We start from the raw sequence: 18106 nt of genomic DNA on the forward strand, positions 1-18106 counted from the left end.
ACACAGGTGGATTGTATTTATCATCATTAGTCATTTAGGTCAACATTGGATCATTCAGAGATCCTCACTGAACTTCTGGAGAGAGTTTGCTGCACTGAAAGTAAAGGGGCTGAATAATTTTGCACGCCCAATTTTTCAGTTTTTGATTTGTTAAAAGAGTTTGAAATATCCAATAAATGTCGTTCCACTTCATGATTGTGTCCCACTTGTTGTTGATTCTTCACAAAAAAATACAGTTTTATATCTTTATGTTTGAAGCCTGAAATGTGGCAAAAGGTCGCAAAGTTCAAGGGGGCCGAATACTTTCGCAAGGCACTGTATATATATATAGTTAAATTACCTTTTAATTTTTTTATGCCAGCTGTTCTGAAGAACCGTGGATCCCGCGGGCTTTGTAGATTCTGCAGGGTTTATATCTTTGGAGTCTGAAAAAATCATTACTTGACATTGTTTTAACACATTCTATCCCCCCAAAATGTATAACTAATATATATATATATATTTTATAGCTAATAACATATGTATAATGGGGTCATACCGTATCCATAGAGAGGCTGTTCTTGAATCCAAGCATTTTCAGACCAGGCGCCCTTCTCGGGCCTTGCTGATTCTGCACTTGGGCAACAGTTCTGTGGAGCCGGGAAGGATTGTGATGCTCTTGACTTGCGTTTCCCGGGGGTGTGTACTTACAGAGCGGCTGTTTGTTTGGAGTATTGGTAAAGCCGTTCGTACAGAACGGTAGAATAGCGTCTGTTTCATCTGCTCCTCCGAAGTCGTTCAGAGGCCATGGATTCTTGTTGTGGGGCTGTCTGCTGTAAACACAAGATTAGCTTTTAAAATAGTGTACACACTTTTTGTTTTTAAATGTATAAATATTATTGTGGATTTTATTTTTGGATTTACGTCGAAAATAGTGTGATGGGGACGGGCTTCGTAAAGAAGACGCGGGCGCTGTTTGCTCCTCAAATTTCTCATCTAATTTTGGCTGATCCAAATCAATTATTCCCGGTAGCAACTGGGTAAATGTCGGGTATCCTGTGGACGTTAAATAATATTAACATATATTTATACGAAATATATACATTTGAACTTATACGTGCAATTGACATAAATACATACCTGAAAAATCGATGTCCACCCGTTTTAGAATATCTGTAAGAAGCCATATATAACACCGGTTTAATATTAGAGAGAGAGAGTACCAAACAGTGCATTCATTTCGTAATATCATACATTTCCCCCAAAAAACTACCTAACGCATTCAAAATCAAATATATTGTTTTCACATCCTCACCCCATGCGTATAGGCTTGCAGAAAGGCAGGAAAGAGTTTTCCGGTGAGCAGCTGGGACCTGACTGAGACAATGTACGAAATGAATTTACAGACCTGTCTGTAAATGAAACCCCCTGATGTTGTTTAAAAAACATTGTTTTTTAAACCTGAGGGGGTTGTCAAGACCTGTTCTGTTCTGGATGGGGTGACAGACTTTTTGAGCCCCACACCCCAGGAAATAACACCTGTGTCCAATTTAACCTATAGTGTAGGTATTGTTCAAATCTACACATGGTTAGCAGATGTTAATGCGAGTGTAGCGAAATGCTTGTGCTTCTAGTTCCGACAATGCAGTAATAACCAACGAGTAATTTAACTAACAATTCCAAAACTACTACCTGATACACACAAGTGTAAAGGGATAAAGAATATGTACATAAAGATATATGAATGAGTGATGGTACAGAACGGCATAGGCAAGATGCAGTAGATGGTATCGAGTACAGTACATACATATGAGATGAGTAATGTAGGGTATGTAAACAAAGTGGCATAGTTTAATAAAGTGGCTAGTGATACATGCATTACATAAAGATGCAGTAGATGATATAGAGTACAGTATATACGTATACATATGAGATGAATAATGTAGGGTATGTAAACATTATATTAAGTAGCATTGTTTAAAGTGGCTAGTGATATATTTTACATCAATTTCCATCAATTCCCATTATTAAAGTGGCTGGAGTTGAGTCAGTGTGTTGGCAGCAGCCACTCAATGTTAGTGGTGGCTGTTTAACAGTCTGATGGCCTTGAGATAGAAGCTGTTTTTCAGTCTCTCGGTCCCAGCTTTGATGCACCTGTCACCGGTCTACTAGCTGCCACCGATTCCTTTTGCCTTTTCTGTTGGTTATGTCTGTATTGGTTTCACATGTTTCTCGTTTGGGGTTTGGTTCAGGGCTATTTAAGCCTGTTATGCCCACCTGCTTTTGTGCGGGCTTGTTTCTCTGTTCTGTTTGTGGATGGTAGCGTTTGTTATTTTTCCGAACTGTTTGGTGTCCTGTTTTGGGCCGGTCATTATTGCGCCTGTTGTTTTTGGCATGACCTTTCTGACCGGAATAAATACAAAGTTCCCTAAACCTCTGCTCTCTGCGCCTGACTCTGCACCCACCACTCCTAGCTACGTAACAGAAGCCCGCACCATAACATGGAGTCAGCAGGAGCAGCTGCAACCCCTCTCCCATCTATGGAGAAGCGTGACCTCCATCACACGGCCATCCTTCATAGAATCGGGTCAGCGATGGAGCAGATGATGGAGAGAATGGACCGATGGGAGAAGAGTGATCTCCCTACCTCGCCGCTCCTTCTTCATCTACTCAACCTACTGCTCCGGCGGCGTCCGCATCCAGCGCTCTTCGTCTCGCGCCCCCAAGGGAGTACGATGGAGCGGTGGCTGGGTGCAAGGGATTCTTGCTCCAGCTCGAGCTATACCTGGCTACTGTTCGCCCGACTCCCTCTGGTGAGGAGAGCATGAGCGTCCTCGTCTCCTGTCTGACGGGCAGAGCCCTGGAGTGGGCCAACGCGGTTTGGAATAGCCCAGACTCTGCAAGGGACCACTACCCAGAGTTCACCCGCCGGTTCCAGGCCGTGTTCGACCACCCTCCAGAGGGCCGAGCGGTGGGTGAATGGCTGTTCCCCCTTAGGCAGGAGACGAGGAGCGCGCAGGACTTCGCGCTGGAGTTTCGGACCTTGGCCCCTGGAGCGGGATGGAACGACATGGCCCTGATGGACCACTACCGGTGTAGCCTCCGGGAGGACGTCCGCAGGGAGCTATCTTTTCGGGACGCCACCCTCTCCCTCGACGAGCTCATAGACATGTCGTTCCGACTGTACAACCTGCTAGCTGCTCGCGGGCGTCTAGAACGGGCCCTGTTAGCTCCACCTCCCGGCCCTCCCGCTCCAATACCTATGGAGTTAGGGGGGCCGCATCGAGGGGAACCGGAGGAGGAGGCTCCTCCTGCACCAGCTGTGGTCGGAGAGGACACACTGCCGACCGGTGCTGGAGGAGCTCGTCTGGGAGTCGAGAGGGCAGGCAGAGCACTTCCCGATCACCCCAGATGAGTCAGCACCAGACTCACCCAGAGCTCCCTGTTGGTCACATGTTTTTACTAATCTCTTTTCTCCCTCTCTCCAGCATAAGGTGCTAGTCGATTCAGGCGCAGCTGGGAACTTTATGAATCACGGACTCGCTCTTAGGTTAGAGAGCCGACCGTTAGGGTCAGGGCTGGTCAGGGAGGCCACGGTTCCACTGGACATGGTAACGCAGGGGGATCATGGGGAGCTGATTAGTCTCTTCCTTATTGATTCACCTGCGTTTCCAGTGGTGCTGGGGATTCCCTGGCTGGCTAGTCACAATCCTAGGATTTCATGGAAACAGGGGGCTCTCCGAGGGTGGTCAGAGGAGTGTTCAGGGAGGTGTCTAGGAGTTTCTATCGGTGTCACGACGGTAGAGAGTCCAGACCAGGTTTCCACTGTGCGCATTCCTTCAGAATATGCCGATTTGGCTATCGCCTTCTGTTAGAAGAGGGCGACCCCACCAAATCGATGAGGGGATTGCGCGATAAACCTCCAGGTAAACGCAGCACTTCCCAGGAGTAACGTGTACCCATTGTCACAGGAGGAGACAGTGGCTATGGAGACAAATGTCACTGAATCTCTGGGACAGGGGTACATTCGGCCCTCCACGTTACCCGTCTCCTCAAGTTTCTTTTTTGTGAAAAAGAAGGATGGAGGTCTGTGTCCGTGCATTGATTATAGAGGTCTAAATTCCATCACAGTGGGGTTTAGCTACCTCTCATCACCACGGCAGTGGAATCATTTCATGGAGCATGCTTTTTCACAAAACTGTACCTCAGGAGCGCGTATAATTTGGTGCGTATCCGGGAGGGAGATGAGTGGAAAACCGGGTTTAGTACCACATCTGGCCATTATGAGTACCTCGTGATGCCATATGGGTTGAAGAATGCTTTCAATCGTCTGAAGGAGCTGTTTCCTAGCTATGTAACAGCACAGTACATGTTTTTGTCATTGTGTTCTTGACACGTGGCACAAAGTACACCAACAATTGGCCTAGGAGACATGTTTAATTTCCTGTTTAATGTTCTGGGTTTATTTTAATTTCTTATTTAGGGGGTTTATTTTAGGGGGGTTTATTTTAATTAATTTCTTATTTAGTTGCTTGTGGGGTTCAGCGCTTATTTATAATGCGGCTGGGCTGTCCAATAAACCCCAGACATTTATTTTTCATAGACAACAGCCCTAAGGTGACTACAACAGGGGTGGGGGCCATACTCTTTGAAATGTTCAAACACATTTCCTAGTTCAACGAGGTCCCTACACAACAATCATCATGACAGCTTCAAAGGAACAGATGCACTATCTGGTTATATAAACACTCAGTCTAAGGCGTGATAACTTCCCGCCAGGATGTCCTGCAGGAAGCCCATATATGGGCATACACACGTGACCTTGACATAGGTTCATAAATCACACGTTTGACGTGTGCCATCTACTGTATTCTCTCTTAGGATGTGTCACATTCTGTGGTTTCACACAGTCTCATGACTAGAACAGACAAGGATGATCTGTATCAGTATAGAAACACAAAATAGACAGTTCTCTAAGGTTAGTACAGAATAGACAGAGCCTAGTTTGTCATGTTCACCTCTGTAGAGAGGAGATACAATAGGTAGTAGAGCAGGTGAGAGACAAATGTGTGTAAGCAGTTCTTGTATTTTGCTTCATAAATGGCACCCTATTCACTTATAAATGGCACCCTATTCCCTTATAAATGGCACCCTATTCCCTTATGAATGGCACCCTATTCACTTATAAATGGCACCATATTATCTTATAAATGGCACCCTATTCCCTTATAAATGGCACCGTATTCCCTTATAAATGGCACCCTATTCCCTTATAAATGGCACCGTATTCCCTTATGAATGGCACCATATTCTATTATAAATGGCACCCTATTCCCTTATAAATGGCACCCTATTCCCTTATAAATGGCACCATATTCTCTTATAAATGGCACCCTATTCTATTATAAATGGCACCGTATTCCCTTATGAATGGCACCCTATTCTATTATAAATGGCACCCTATTCTATTATAAATGGAACCCTATTCTATTATAAATGGCACCCTATTCTATTATAAATGGCACCCTATTCACTTTGTAGTACACTATTTTTGACCAGAGGACATAAGGAAACATTAGTGAACTATGTAGGAGGTGCCATTTGAGACATACACACCTGTGTCTCCTGTTTCATCAAAGCATTGTTGACAGTCACTCTGTTGTCATTGACAGTGTAGCAGAGTTGAAGATCACTAGTCCAACATAGACTCTGAGAACAACAAGGTTAACTTCTGTTATTAGAAAGGTAAGAATCTTTATATTCATATGCACCTCACTAAAGTTAAGTAATGAGCTAAAGTACAATGTCAAGAATGCTATGTATTTAAAACATTGAGTTATTATTTAAAACGTTTTTGTTTTTATTTGTACATTATTTTTATTAGAATATTCAAAGTTATTCAGAACTAATACACACCTCAGAAATATCTGTTAGATACAACAGGTAAAATTTGTATTTGTTCTTGATCCACATTAGTTCCTTTCAAGGCAGCAGCTACTCTTCCTGGGGTCCAGTCATGATTACCCAATTATATACAATAAAACAGTACTTCGCACAACACATTATTACACACTACTCTACTACAACATATCTACAATACAATACATTATTACACACTCCTCTACCACAACATATATACAATACATTATTACACACTCCTCTACCACAACATATCTACAATACAACACATTATTACACACTACTCTACCACAACATATCTACAATACAACACATTATTACACACTACTCTACCACAACATATCTACAACACATTATTACACACTACTCTACTACAACACATTATTACACACTACTCTACCACAACATATCTACAATACATTATTACACACTCCTCTACTACAACATATCTACAATACATTATTACACACTACTCTACTACAACATATCTACAATACATTATTACACACTACTCTACCACAACATATCTACAATACATTATTACACACTACTCTACCACAACATATCTACAATACATTATTACACACTCCTCTACCACAACATATATACAATACATTATTACACACTCCTCTACCACAACATATCTACAATACAACACATTATTACACACTACTCTACCACAACATATCTACAATACAACACATTATTACACACTACTCTACCACAACATATCTACAACACATTATTACACACTACTCTACCACAACATATCTACAATACAACACATTATTACACACTACTCTACCACAACATATCTACAACACATTATTACACACTACTCTACCACAACATATCTACAATACAACACATTATTACACACTACTCTACTACAACATATCTACAATACAACACATTATTACACACTACTCTACCACAACATATCTACAATACAATACATTATTACACACTACTCTACCACAACATATCTACAATACATTATTACACACTACTCTACCACAACATATCTACAATACATTATTACACACTACTCTACCACAACATATCTACAATACATTATTACACACTACTCTACCACAACATATCTACAACACATTATTACACACTCCTCTACCACAACATATCTACAATACATTATTACACACTACTCTACCACATCATATCTACAATACATTATTACACACTACTCTACCACAACATATCTACAATACATTATTACACACTACTCTACCACAACATATCTACAACACATTATGACACACTCCTCTACCACAACATATCTACAATACAACACATTATTACACACTACTCTACCACAACATATCTACAATACAACACATTATGACACACTACTCTACCACAACACATTATGACACATTACTCTACCACAACACATTATGACACATTACTCTACCACAACACATTATGACACATTACTCTACCACAACACATTATGACACATTACTCTACCACAACACATTATGACACATTACTCTACCACAACACATTATGACACATTACTCTACCACAACACATTATGACACATTACTCTACCACAACACATTATGACACATTACTCTACCACAACACATTATGACACATTACTCTACCACAACACATTATGACACATTACTCTACCACATCATATCTACAATACAAAATCAATAATAGAGAAAGTAACAATATTAAAATGTATGTGTGTCTGTGTGCCAGTGTGTTTGTCTTTTTACAGTCCAAGCTGTTCGGTAAAGTGTAGATTTATCTGGTTTTACTGCTTGACTGAGTTACAGGATGTGGAAGAGATGTAATCATGGCTCTGTGTAGTACTGTATGTTTCCGTAGTCTGTCCTGGACTTTGGTATTGTGAAGAGACCTCTTGTGTCATGTCTTGTGGGGTTTGTATGGGTGTCTGAGCTGTGCACTAGTCACTTAACCAGACAGTTTGGTTATTAATTAAGCTCTGAAATGTCAATATATCAATAGTTCTCACAAAGACAAGTAGTGATGCAGTCAATCTCTCCTGTACTTTGAGCCTGGAGAGATTGACATGCATATTATTAATGTTGACTCTCAGTGTACATTTGAGGGCCAGACGAGATGCTCTGTTCAGGGCCAATTGTAATTTGCCTACTTCCCTTTTTCATATGACTGGAAAGTAGTCCAGGTGCGACCAAACTAGGGCCTGTAGAACTTGGTTTGTTTATATATAATGTAAAGGAATGCAGAGCATCACTTTATTACTTATGACAGACCTCTCCCCATCTTAGCTACCATTGCATCAATATGGTTTGACCATGAACATTTACAATCCAGGGTTAAACCAAGCAGTTTAGTCGCCACAACTTTCTCAATTTCCACATTATTCATCACAAGATTTCGTTGAGGTTTAGGGTTTAGTGAATGGTTTGTCCCAAATAAAATGCTTTTAGTTTTTGAAAATATTTAGTTCTAGCTGATTACTTGCCCCCCGTTCTTAAACTGACAGCAGCTATTTGTTAAGTGTTGCAGTGATTTCACTTGCTGTGGTAGCTGACGTGTATAATGTTGAGGCATCACCATAAATAGATACGCAGGCTTCACTCAGAACCAGTGGCAGGTCATCAGTAAATATTTTAAAGATAAGGGGTCTAATAAACTACCCTGGGAAATGTTTGACTCTACCTGGATTATGTTGGAGATGCTCCCATTAAAAAACACCCTCTGTGTTCTTTTAGACAGCTAACTCTCAATCCACAATATAGCAGGGGATATAAAGCCCTGACACATAGCTTTTTCAGCATTAGATTGTGATCCATAATACTGAAGTCTAACAAAACAACTCCCATAAGCTTTTTATGATTTCATTCAGCCAATCATCAGTCATCTGTGCAAGTGCTGTACATGTTCAGTGTCTCTCCCTATTAGCATACTGAAAGTCAGTTGTTAATTTGTTTACTGTGAAATACATTTGTATCTGGTCAAACACAATCTTTTCCCAAAGTTTGCAAAGGGTTGATAGCAGGCTGATTGGTCGGCTGATTGGTCAGTCATCAACGGGTGCTTTGCTATTCATGTTTGCGGAATGATTTTTGCTTCCCTCCAGGTCTGAGGGCACACACTTTCCTGTAGCGTAGAGTAAAGAGATGGCAAATAGGTAGTAGAGGTCGTTAGAGAGAAAGTGTCACACCCTGATCTGTTTCACCTGTCTTTGTGCTTGTCTCCACCCCTCCACCTGTCTCCACAGGTGTCGTCCATCTTCCCCATTATCCCCTGTGTATTTATACCTGTGTTCTCTGTTTGTCTGCTGCCAGTTTGTTTTGTTCCTCAAGCCTACCGGCGGTTTCCCCCTTGCTCCTGTCTATCTCTATAGTTCCTGTTTTCTACCTTTCCCGGTTTGGACCATTCTGACTACCCTGACCCTGCCTGCTGTTCTGTACCTTGTCACACGATCTGGATTATTGACCTCTTCCTGCCCTGACCCTGAGCCTGCCTGCCGTTCTGTACCTTTCGGAGTCTGATCTGTGTAACGGACCACTGTCTGCCTTTGACCTGTCGATTTGCCCCCTGTCTATGTAATAAACTGTTGTTACTTCGACACGTCTGCTTCTGGGTCTTCTCCTGCAACGTGATATAAAGAGGAGATAGAGAATCAGAGATGAGATACAATAGGTGGTAGAGCTGGTTAGAGATAAAGAGGAGATAGAGAATCAGAGATGAGATACAATAGGTGGCAGAGCTGGTTAGAGATAAAGAGGAGATAGAGAATCAGAGATGAGATACAATAGGTGGTAGAGCTGGTTAGAGATAAAGAGGAGATATAGAATCAGAGAGTAGAGAGGAGATACAATAGGTGGTAGAGCTGGTTAGAGATAGAGGAGATATAGAATCAGAGAGTAGAGAGGAGATACAATAGGTGGTAGAGCTGGTTAGAGATAAAGAGGAGATATAGAATCAGAGAGTAGAGAGGAGATACAATAGGTGGTAGAGCTGGTTAGAGATAAAGAGGAGATATAGAATCAGAGAGTAGAGAGGAGATACAATAGGTAGTAGAGCTAGTTAGAGATAAAGGTGTGTGTGTGTGTGTGTGTGTGTGAGAAGAGTTCTTGACGGCGTCCCAAATGGCCCTCTGTTTACTTTGTAGTACACTATTTTTGACCAGGGCACATAAGGAGACATTTGTGAACTGTGTAGGAAATAGGATGCCATTTGAGACGTACACAACTGTGTTTCCTGTTTCATCAAAGCATTGTTGACACTTTCACTCTCTTGTCACTGACAGTAAATCAGGGTTGAAATCAGGTTTGAGGTTCCTCAGTCATAAATAGACTCTGAGAACAACAAGGTTAAATTCTGGTAGCAGGAGGGTAAGAATCTTTATTTTATAAATCTCTCCATTCATATGCACCTCACTGAAGTTAAGTTATGATCTATAATAGAATGTCAAAAATGCTATATAATTGAAACACTGAGTTATTATTTTATTCATTACAAAAAGTTAGAGTTTTTAATTAAGGCTATGCGGGACGTTACCGTCCCGCATAGGCTAACATTATTACACACTACTCTACCACAACATATCTACAATACATTATTACACACTACTCTACCACAACATATCTACAATACATTATTACACACTACTCTACCACAACATATCTACAATACATTATTACACACTCCTCTACCACAACATATCTACAATACAACACATTATTACACACTACTCTACCACAACATATCTACAATACAACACATTATTACACACTACTCTACCACAACATATATACAATACATTATTACACACTCCTCTACCACAACATATCTACAATACAACACATTATTACACACTACTCTACCACAACATATCTACAATACATTATTACACACTCCTCTACCACAACATATCTACAATACAACACATTATTACACACTACTCTACCACAACATATCTACAATACAACACATTATGACACACTACTCTACCACAACATATCTACAATACAACACATTATTACACACTACTCTACCACAACATATCTACAATACATTATGACACACTACTCTACCACAACATATCTACAATACAACACATTATTACACATTACTCTACCACAACATATCTACAATACAACACATTATTACACACTACTCTACTACAACATATCTACAATACAACACATTATTACACACTACTCTACCACAACATATCTACAATACAACACATTATTACACACTACTCTACCACAACATATCTACAATACATTATTACACACTACTCTACTACAACATATCTACAATACATTATTACACACTACTCTACCACAACATATCTACAACACATTATTACACACTCCTCTACCACAACATATCTACAATACATTATTACACACTACTCTACCACATCATATCTACAATACATTATTACACACTACTCTACCACAACATATCTACAATACATTATTACACACTACTCTACCACAACATATCTACAATACAACACATTATGACACACTACTCTACCACAACATATCTACAATACATTATTACACACTACTCTACTACAACATATCTACAATACATTATTACACACTACTCTACCACAATACATTATTACACACTACTCTACCACAACATATCTACAATACAACACATTATTACACACTACTCTACCACAACATATCTACAATACATTATGACACACTACTCTACCACAACATATCTACAATACAACACATTATTACACACTACTCTACCACAACATATCTACAATACATTATTACACACTACTCTACCACAACATATCTACAATACATTATTACACACTACTCTACCACAACATATCTACAATACATTATTACACACTACTCTACTACAACATATCTACAATACATTATTACACACTACTCTACTACAACATATCTACAATACAACACATTATTACACACTACTCTACCACAACATATCTACAATACATTATTACACACTACTCTACTACAACATATCTACAATACAACACATTATTACACACTACTCTACCACAACATATCTACAATACAACACATTATTACACACTACTCTACCACAACATATCTACAATACATTATTACACACTACTCTACCACAACATATCTACAATACATTATTACACACTACTCTACTACAACATATCTACAATACAACACATTATTACACACTACTCTACCACAACATATCTACAATACATTATTACACACTACTCTACTACAACATATCTACAATACATTATTACACACTACTCTACTACAACATATCTACAATACTACACATTATTACACACTACTCTACCACAACATATCTACAATACATTATTACACACTACTCTACTACAACATATCTACAATACAACACATTATTACACACTACTCTACCACAACATATCTACAATACAACACATTATTACACACTACTCTACCACAACATATCTACAATACATTATTACACACTCCTCTACCACAACATATCTACAATACATTATTACACACTACTCTACCACAACACATTATTACACACTACTCTACCACAACATATCTACAATACATTATTACACACTACTCTACCACAACACATTATGACACATTACTCTACCACAACATATCTACAATACAACACATTATTACACACTACTCTACCACAACATATCTACAATACAACACATTATTACACACTACTCTACCACAACACATCTACAATACAACACATTATTACACACTACTCTACCACAACATATCTACAATACAACACATTATTACACACTACTCTACCACAACATATCTACAATACATTATTACACACTACCACAACACATTATTACACACTACTCTACCACAACACATCTACAATACAACACATTATTACACACTACTCTACCACAACATATCTACAACACATTATTACACACTACTCTACCACAACATATCCACAATACAACACATTATTACACACTACTCTACCACAACACATTATTACACACTACTCTACCACAACACATTATTACACACTACTCTACCACAACATATCTACAACACATTATTACACACTACTCTACCACAACATATCTACAATACAACACATTATTACACACTACTCTACCACAACATATCTACAATACATTATTACACACTACTCTACCACAACATATCCACAATACAACACATTATTACACACTACTCTACCACAACATATCTACAATACATTATTACACACTACTCTACCACAACATATCTACAATACAACACATTATGACACACTACTCTACCACAACATATCTACAATACATTATTACCCACTACTCTACTACAATACATTATTACACACTACTCTACCACAACATATCTACAATACATTATTACACACTACTCTACTACAACATATCTACAATACAACACATTATTACACACTACTCTACCACAACATATCTACAATACAACACATTATTGCACACTACTCTACCACAATACATTATTACACACTACAATACTACAACATATCTACAATACAACACATTTTCCTTGATTATTTCCCCTAACCCTACCAACCTCCCCTAATTGGAGTAAACTAAAGGACGACAACAACACTTAGGCTCATACATACTTTATACATTCTATGGACACAATGTATTTTACAATAGTTATATTTTGTTTGTTTATAGTCCCATCCTTCAGCTACCCTCAACCTTAACCATCTATCTCTGATCACCACCTAGTCCCATCCTTCAGCTAACCTCAAATTTAACCATCTATCTCTGATCACCACCCAGTCCCATCCTTCAGCTAACCTCAACCTTTACCATCTATCTCTGATCACCACCTAGTCCCATCCTTCAGCTACCCTCAACCTTTACCATCTATCTCTGAATACCATCCAGTCCCATCCTTCAGCTAACCTCAACCTTAACCATCTATCTCTGATCACCACCTAGTCCCATCCTTCAGCTAACCTCAACCTTAACCATCTATCTCTGATCACCACCTAGTCCCATCCTTCAGCTAACCTCAACCTTAACCATCTATCTCTGATCACCACCCAGTCCCATCCTTCAGCTAACCTCAACCTTAACCATCTATCTCTGATCACCACCCAGTCCCATCCTTCAGCTAACCTCAACCTTAACCATCTATCTCTGATCACCACCCAGTCCCATCCTTCAGCTCCCCTCAACCCCTCCCACCTATCTCTGATCACCACCTAGTCCCATCCTTCAGCTAACCTCAAATTTAACCATCTATCTCTGATCACCACCCAGTCCCATCCTTCAGCTAACCTCAAATTTAACCATCTATCTCTGATCACCACCCAGTCCCATCCTTCAGCTCACCTCAACCCCTCCCATCTATCTCTGATCACCACCCAGTCCCATCCTTCAGCTAACCTCAACCCCTCCCATCTATTTCTGATCACCACCCAGTCCCATCCTTCAGCTCCCCTCAACCCCTCCCATCTATCTCTGATCACCACCCAGTCCCATCCTTCAGCTCCCCTCAACCCCTCCCATCTATCTCTGATCACCACCCAGTCCCATCTTTCAGCTAACCTCACATTTAACCATCTATCTCTGATCACCACCCAGTCCCATCCTTCAGCTCCCCTTAACCCCTCCCATCTATCTCTGATCACCACCCAGTCCCATCCTTCAGCTCCCCTCAACCCCTCCCATCTATTTCTGATCACCACCCAGTCCCATCCTTCAGCTCCCCTCAACCCCTCCCATCTATCTCTGATCACCACCCAGTCCCATCCTTCAGCTCCCCTCAACCACTCCCATCTATCTCTGATCACCACCCAGTCCCATCCTTCAGCTCCCCTCAACCCCTCCCATCTATCTCTGATCACCACCCAGTCCCATCCTTCAGCTCCCCTCAACCCCTCCCATCTATCTCTGATCACCACCCAGTTTTGATTTCTCTTTGCTGTATATTTTTCAATTGTGATGTTTCACAAAAGTTCTGAACCTTTCTATTCTCATACATTCTACATATTGTAAATTAAAGATAAACATTTTTGCTAAGAGTATTATTATATCATTGATCGATTGACTATCACTTTTTAAATCACTCAGTAGTGCGATTTGCAGCGTTAGGTAATTCTGTAGCGGAATTACTTTGCTTCCGTCCAGGCCTGAGGGCACACATTTTCCTGTAGCTTATGGCAAATAGGTAGTGGAGCTAGTTAGAGATAAAGGTGTGTGTGTGTGTGTGCGTGTGTGTGTGTGTGTGTGTAACAATAAACTTTACAGTAAAATAACAACATGGAGGAGAATAAAAAACGTAAAATGACCGACAACATCCATATTACTGTATCTGGTAGTTACTGTATATCTTTCACTCTGCCCTCTGGAAGTTACTGTATATCTTTCACTCTGCCCTCTGGAAGTTACTGTATATCGTTCATTCTGCCCTCTGGTAGTTACTGTCCATCGTTCATTCTGCCCTCTGGAAGTTACTGTATATCTTTCACTCTGCCATCTGGTAGTTACTGTATATCTTTCACTCTGCCCTCTGGAAGTTACTGTATATCGTTCATTCTGCCCTCTGGTAGTTACTGTACATCGTTCATTCTGCCCTCTGGAAGTTACTGTATATCTTTCACTCTGCCATCTGGTAGTTACTGTATATCTTTCACTCTGCTATCTGGTAGTTACTGTATATCTTTCACTCTGCCCTCTGGAAGTTACTGTATATCATTCACTCTGCCATCTGGAAGTTACTGTATATCGTTCATTCTGCCCTCTGGTAGTTACTGTACATCGTTCATTCTGCCCTCTGGAAGTTACTGTATATCTTTCACTCTGCCATCTGGTAGTTACTGTATATCTTTCACTCTGCTATCTGGTAGTTACTGTATATCTTTCACTCTGCCCTCTGGAAGTTACTGTATATCTTTCACTCTGCCATCTGGTAGTTACTGTATATCTTTCACTCTGCCCTCTGGAAGTTACTGTACATCGTTCATTCTGCCCTCTGGAAGTTACTGTATATCTTTCACTCTGCCATCTGGTAGTTACTGTATATCTTTCACTCTGCTATCTGGTAGTTACTGTATATCTTTCACTCTGCCCTCTGGAAGTTACTGTATATCTTTCACTCTGCCCTCTGGAAGTTACTGTATATCATTCACTCTGCCATCTGGAAGTTACTGTATATCTTTCACTCTGCTATCTGGTAGTTACTGTATATCATTCACTCTGCCATCTGGAAGTTACTGTATATCTTTCACTCTGCTATCTGGTAGTTACTGTATATCTTTCACTCTGCCATCTGGTAGTTACTGTATATCTTTCACTCTGCCATCTGGTAGTTACTGTATGTCTTTCACTCTGCTATCTGGTAGTTACTGTATATCTTTCACTCTGCTATCTGGTAGTTACTGTATATCATTCACTCTGCCATCTGGTAGTTACTGTATATCATTCACTCTGCCATCTGGTAGTTACTGTATATATTTCAATCTGCACATCTGGTAGTTACTGTATATCTTTCACTCTGCTATCTGGTAGTTACTGTATATCATTCACTCTGCCATCTGGTAGTTACTGTATATCTTTCACTCTGCCATCTGGTAGTTACTGTATATCTTTCACTCTGCCATCTGGTAGTTACTGTATATCTTTCACTCTGCACATCTGGTAGTTACTGTATATCTTTCACTCTGCACATCTGGTAGTTACTGTATATCTTTCACTCTGCTATCTGGTAGTTACTGTATATCATTCACTCTGCCATCTGGTAGTTACTGTATATCTTTCACTCTGCCATCTGGTAGTTCCTGTATATATTTCACTCTGCATATCTGGTTGTCTGAAAATTGACCCATCCATGGTAGGAAAATAGGGAACAAGGGTCTTTAAGTTAAAGATCCAGGCAGCCTCTCGTTTTAACCACAAATGATCAAGGTCACCCCCTCTCCTAGGCCGACCTGAACATGTCTATGTTCTAATCTAGCTATGAATTTATAACACAGTAATATCCTATGAATTCATAACACAGTAATATCCTCTGAATTCATAACACAGTAATATCCTCTGAATTCATAACACAGTAATATCCTATGAATTTATAACACAGTAATATCCCCTGAATTCATAACACAGTAATATCCTATGAATTCATAACACAGTAATATCCTATGAATTCATAACACAGTAATATCCTCTGAATTCATAACACAGTAATATCCTATGAATTTATAACACAGTAATATCCTCTGAATTCATAACACAGTAATATCCTATGAATTTATAACACAGTAATATCCTATGAATTCATAGCTAGCACTTTGCACGTCATTCACAGGAGTGAAGAAGGCTGATATAATCTACATTTTAAATGGTGAATTTTAGTGATTTCAATCAAGAGATGTTGTCAAGAGACACAGTGACTGTCTCATCCATGAAGTTGTATCACAGGCCTAGACCCTAACCTGATTTGATATCAAGCAGTTAGTGTCATGTGTGTTTTGTGTGCAAAGTAGGCTTTTCAATAGAAAAGACTGCTGACAAGACTGTGTGTGTGTGTGTGTGTGTGTGTGTGTGTAGGAGCTGGTAGCTGCTTCTGAGAGGGAACAGATGCCAGCAGAGGCAGAGAGCGCCAAACTCCCCAGCACCTCTTCTGGAATGTAAGTGGACATTGAGTATATTTGCCAGGTATTAAAACGATGTATTCACTGGTGAGATTGATTATATGAGTCTACTGGTGTGGTGCTGGAGAGATAATCAACCGTAAAAGCAGTGGATTTCCCCTTTAACAACTCTATTAGAATGTAAAACATCATTCTCATGAACTGAGTGAAATTAATGTAGAACAGTGTAGTGACCACAGCATGTAGTGGTGGTGTAGAGGAACAGAACAGTGTAGTGACCACAGCATGTGATGGTGGTGTAGGGGAACAGAACAGTGTAGTGACCACAGCATGTAGTGGTGGTGGTGTAGGGGAACAGAACAGTGTAGTGACCACAGCATGTAGTGGTGGTGTAGGGTAACAGAACAGTGTAGTGTCCACAGCATGTAGTGGTGGTGTAGGGGAACAGAACAGTGTAGTGACCACAGCATATAGTGGTGGTGTAGGGGGAACAGAACAGTGTAGTGACCACAGCATGTGGTGGTGGTGTAGGGGAACAGAACAGTGTAGTGACCACAGCATGTAGTGGTGGTGTAGGGGAACAGTGTAGTGACCACAG

General features: G+C 40.1%; 2 protein-coding genes across 3 annotated transcripts in view; one reads left to right on the top strand and one right to left on the bottom strand.

Moving 5' to 3' along the window:
- The window catches only part of LOC110518414 (NACHT, LRR and PYD domains-containing protein 1b allele 3), a 309469-nt gene that overhangs the window by 209107 nt on the left and 82256 nt on the right, over nt 1-18106 (bottom strand). The window lies entirely within an intron of this gene.
- Nucleotides 5609-18106, top strand: part of LOC110518417 — a 36864-nt gene continuing 24366 nt past the window's right edge. For both annotated transcript variants that reach the window (XM_036948909.1, XM_036948910.1), the window contains exons 1-2: nt 5609-5724; nt 17465-17544. In XM_036948909.1, coding sequence (XP_036804804.1) covers nt 17495-17544 — 50 coding nt within the window. In that variant the 5' untranslated portion in view covers nt 5609-5724; nt 17465-17494. The remainder of the gene's footprint in view (nt 5725-17464; nt 17545-18106) is intronic.

Source organism: Oncorhynchus mykiss, chromosome 17 (genome assembly GCF_013265735.2).
Source record: "Oncorhynchus mykiss isolate Arlee chromosome 17, USDA_OmykA_1.1, whole genome shotgun sequence".
Lineage (NCBI taxonomy): Eukaryota > Metazoa > Chordata > Actinopteri > Salmoniformes > Salmonidae > Oncorhynchus > Oncorhynchus mykiss.